Here is a 3,881-nt window from a genome sequence, read left to right as displayed (position 1 = left end):
ATGTCCCGTGACAATACCAAATCACTGCCGCGCAATATGCACCCCGAACACCCCACATAGCCAGAAAAAAGAAAGGGGCTGGAGTACTCCACAAAATAAACAGCAATAACGCGAACACCGTCTCTGTAGACGCAGAAGAATACAAGCACTGCGATGCATACGCAGTCGCTTTAACGGACCTCTTTGAAAGACTCCTGAATTCGGCGAGAACACGAGCCACCCGCTAAGAAACTGCGGGAGAGGTGGCCATAGCCTTAGCCATTATACAGAGTCTTACCCCCCAGTCAACCATTTCTCATTCAAAGACTGCAATTCCAAATTTCGCCTCTGACCGGTCAGCACGGGTGGCACTCATGATTCGGGAAAAATGTCCACCCATATCCACTGGCCAGAGAATTCTTTTGACCTGGGCACCCGCACACTCCGGCTTCGAGGGAAACGAGACGGCCCGCGAACCCGCCCGAGGGCTCGCGATCTTGGCAGGGCCTAATCTCTATCCCGATCACGTAACACGCTGCATTTCTTCAAAACCGCACGGCCACCGTCCGTCTCGGGCATCTCCGATATACGACTTTCACTCTCCGCTCCAGGGGGACACCACAAGGATCAGTGGTGTCTCCGCTACTATTCAACCTAGTGATGCGAGAGTTGCCACCATTACTTAGCGCAATCCCCACAGTCAATCATGCTCTGTATGCTGACGACCTTATACTGTGTATTGGTCTTCGGGGGATCTCCTGGAAACACTTACTGGTTTTACCACACACTACCGCCTCTACCACCAGATGTATACCCACAGGCGGACGAGCAATTAGACAAAAGCAAAGCTCACATTTGTCGTTTACTGCAAACTCTCCCCAGCCCCGCCCGTCTTACCTATGTACTTACAAGCCTCTACTGAGCCGCCGTCTGCCACCTGTACGGCGAACACGCCGCATTATATGACATGGACATGTCCCCAGGATCCGTTCCAACTAATCACCTCTAAGGGGCACTGGGAAGCCGCGCTCAGCAGGTTTTATCCGGACATTCAGATCCGGTTAACCGACAGGGCTGTAGAGTTCACTGGTGAGGGGATGCCGCACAAGCCCCCAAAATAACTTAGATGAATCGGGCTACAAGCGCGACCTTAATGGCTAATTCCAAAATAACGTTTTTTTCTGTCTGTCTGTCTGTCTGTCTGTCTGTCTGTCTGTCTGTCTGTCTGTCTGTCTGTGTGTCGGTCTGCCCGCCCCAATGGCGCAGCAACACGCCCTCGACCCCCACAGATCAGGATGAGGTCACACAGTTGACATAACTAGACTGATTATAATTGTTATTATTTTATATTATTATTAATCAATTCGGAGGCAAAGAATGGACTAAAGCAGCGCAGGACAGGAGTGGTTGGAGGCAGATCGGTGAGAGGCCTTCTCCCTGCAGTGGACCTAGTAGGATGTTGATGATGATGGTGAGTATTGGTATTTATTAAGGAAGAACTAAGAGTTTCATTTTCACTTGTAGTGCTTTCCTAGGACGTAAGGAAAGTTTGGTAAAGTCTAGGTCGCTTTAGCAGAACATGCCACTTGAAGAAGCCAGTAGTTATCACTGCGGCTAGACGTGCGAGTGGTTAATTTTCTGCCGTGGAGAGAAATATATTTTACTGCCATGCAGTTTCCCCAGTGGAGAGTAATAGCCTGCCTAAGCTCTAGTCAATGCCTCGTTTCAACCACCAATCCTGAATGTGAAGTCCTTGTCTACTGCACTATCATTATCATCACCATGACGGTCATTATCATCATTTCCAGACAACGGAGCAGCAGCTGGTGCCTGTGTGCCACGCGAACGCTGCGCAGTTCCAGAGAGCTCACAAGAATCCGTTGGTAAAAAAAGGATGTCCCGTTCCGCGACTCCGACGTCGCTTCAGCGCAGCGTGGGCTCAGCAGGCGACCTCATTACCCGCAATCAACTCATCGCTTGGATCAACGGACGCCTGGAGTCAAACTTCGCGAGCTTCGAGGACCTCAGATCGGGCGAGGCCTATTGCGATCTGCTGCGCAAGCTGCGCTCCGGAAGCCTGCCTCCCAAGAAGGTGAGACGAGGCGCGAGGAGTGAGCACGACCGTGTGCTCAACTTCAAGCTGCTGCAGCAGGGTCTGGACAAGGCGCGCATGCGCCGAGAATTCCGCAAAGAAGGTCTCGTCGCCGGCCGCTTTAGGGACCACTACGAACTTCTCAAGTGGTTCAGGCGGCTCTTCGACGCGACGCACGCCAACCGTGACGTCGGCTCTACTGGCAGCGCATGCGCAGCGACGGCCGCTTCAGGGACCACTACGAACTTCTCAAGTGGTTCAGGCGGCTCTTTGGCGCGACTCACGCCAACCGTGACGTCGGCGCTACTGGCAGCACATGCGCAGCGACGACTGCCGAAGAGGGGGACTCCCGTCGCGTGCCGCCAGGAACTAGGAGCACACTGCCCGGGCCGGCAGCTCCACTGGGCCAGCACCGGGACGCGGCACGACGCCCGAGTTCCGAGCCGCAGGACGAAGTGGAGAAGATCGAAGAGCTCGCCGATGATGCGGCCAAAGAGTGTGACATTCACCGCTTGGCCCTTCGGTCCATCGAAAACATGTGTCGTGCCAGCGAGGATGCAGGAAGCACGGAGGAAGGAAGCCTCGTCGACGAGATAATTGACGTGGGCCGACATCCAGCGCAGGTCTGCCGATGAATTGAGTGAAAGTCCGCTGAGCGCCTTTTAAGGGAAGTCAATAAAAAATCCTCGTGTTGGCCAGAAGCTGACTATTCTACCGATCTTACTGCATCTGCTTGTGTAACCCGCAAACCATTTTTTTTTTAAACGCGGCGTTCTACTTGTCGGAGGCGGAATTCCAGTTTGTAAATTTCATGTCCGTTTCGAAGTGTCAATTTTGATTGAGCCGTGATTGACTGAAAGCGGTCAACCAGGGTTTTTTTTTTTTTTTTTCAGACCAATGGGAAATGTGTGCGACAAATTTGCACAGCCGGCATTTATACCTGCCCCATATTCATACCTGCGCAACGTGGACGCTTTTGATATGGGCGCTGCTATGAATGGACACTATAGTCACGCTTGTACGCCTGACGTTACGTCTTTTTGTTAGCGGACCCCGCGCTTTCTTAACAGCGGGTGGTGGTTTTGAGCCACACGAAGGACCAGATGCAGCATCGCGGACATACTGCAGACGTCGTGCCGATGTTCTCAGACATGTGAATGGTCGAAATACAGCGCAAAGTACCGGCAAGATAACCTCGGTAGATCAACGGCTGGTTCTGGCCATTCATACTTTTTTCGCGTACTGACCCCTTGAGTGACATGATCGACTGTAGCGGTGACCGATGTAAGCGGCGAGCGTGCCCACTGGGAAAACACAACGAGTGAAAAGGCTTCCACGGTTGCACCTCGCACACTCGCACGTTACTTCAGCCTCGCCGGCTCCAAACACTAAGGCCCAAGGACGCGGGTTCGATTCCCCGCCGGGAAACCGCATTTCTGATGGAGGCGACAAGCGAAAACGTCCGTGTGGTCGAGATTGCGGCGCACATTTAAGGTCCCTAGGTGGTCAAATTAATCCAGAGCCGCCCACTGCGGCGCGGCTCACCGCCTGTGTAGCGTCGCCGCGTTAAACCCCCATAATCAATCAATCAATCAATCAATCAATCAATCAATCAATCAATCAATCAATCAATCAATCAATCAATCAATCAATCAATCAATCAATCAATCAATCCAAATATACAGGAGCTCCACAAAGCTACCCAAGCTAAACAACGATAAGCAAGCTGCAAGCGTTCTCGACAAAGTGAGCTGCCCGAACTTGTCAGCTTCTCTTCCGTGTCAGTAGTTCTCAAACGCACAATACCTGC

At 52.3% G+C, this 3,881-nt stretch overlaps 1 protein-coding gene across 1 annotated transcript; it reads left to right on the top strand.

Annotated features, from left to right (window-relative positions):
- The first annotated feature begins 1,873 nt into the window (after positions 1-1,873).
- Positions 1,874-2,706, top strand: LOC144161714 (microtubule-associated protein RP/EB family member 1-like). Its single transcript, XM_077692330.1, has 2 exons — positions 1,874-2,255; positions 2,438-2,706. The coding sequence occupies exons 1-2, from the start codon at positions 1,874-1,876 to the stop codon at positions 2,704-2,706; spliced, it is 651 nt and encodes a 216-aa protein (XP_077548456.1).
- Positions 2,707-3,881: the final 1,175 nt, after the last annotated feature.

This window comes from Haemaphysalis longicornis, unplaced genomic scaffold, assembly GCF_048455015.1.
Source record: "Haemaphysalis longicornis isolate Haplotype H1 unplaced genomic scaffold, Haemaphysalis longicornis Haplotype H1 scaffold_12, whole genome shotgun sequence".
Taxonomy (NCBI): Eukaryota; Metazoa; Arthropoda; class Arachnida; order Ixodida; family Ixodidae; genus Haemaphysalis; species Haemaphysalis longicornis.
The sequence above is the reverse complement of the archived record's forward strand: the minus strand, read 5'-3'. Positions and strand labels throughout refer to the sequence as shown.

Coding starts and splice junctions, on each gene's coding strand:
- LOC144161714 (XM_077692330.1), top strand. CDS start 1,874: ATGTCCCGTTCCGCGACTCCGACGTCGCTTCAGCGCAGCGTGGGCTCA. Junction 2,256..2,437: donor CGACGCGACGCACGCCAACC/GTGACGTCGGCT, acceptor GCGTGCCGCCAG/GAACTAGGAGCACACTGCCC.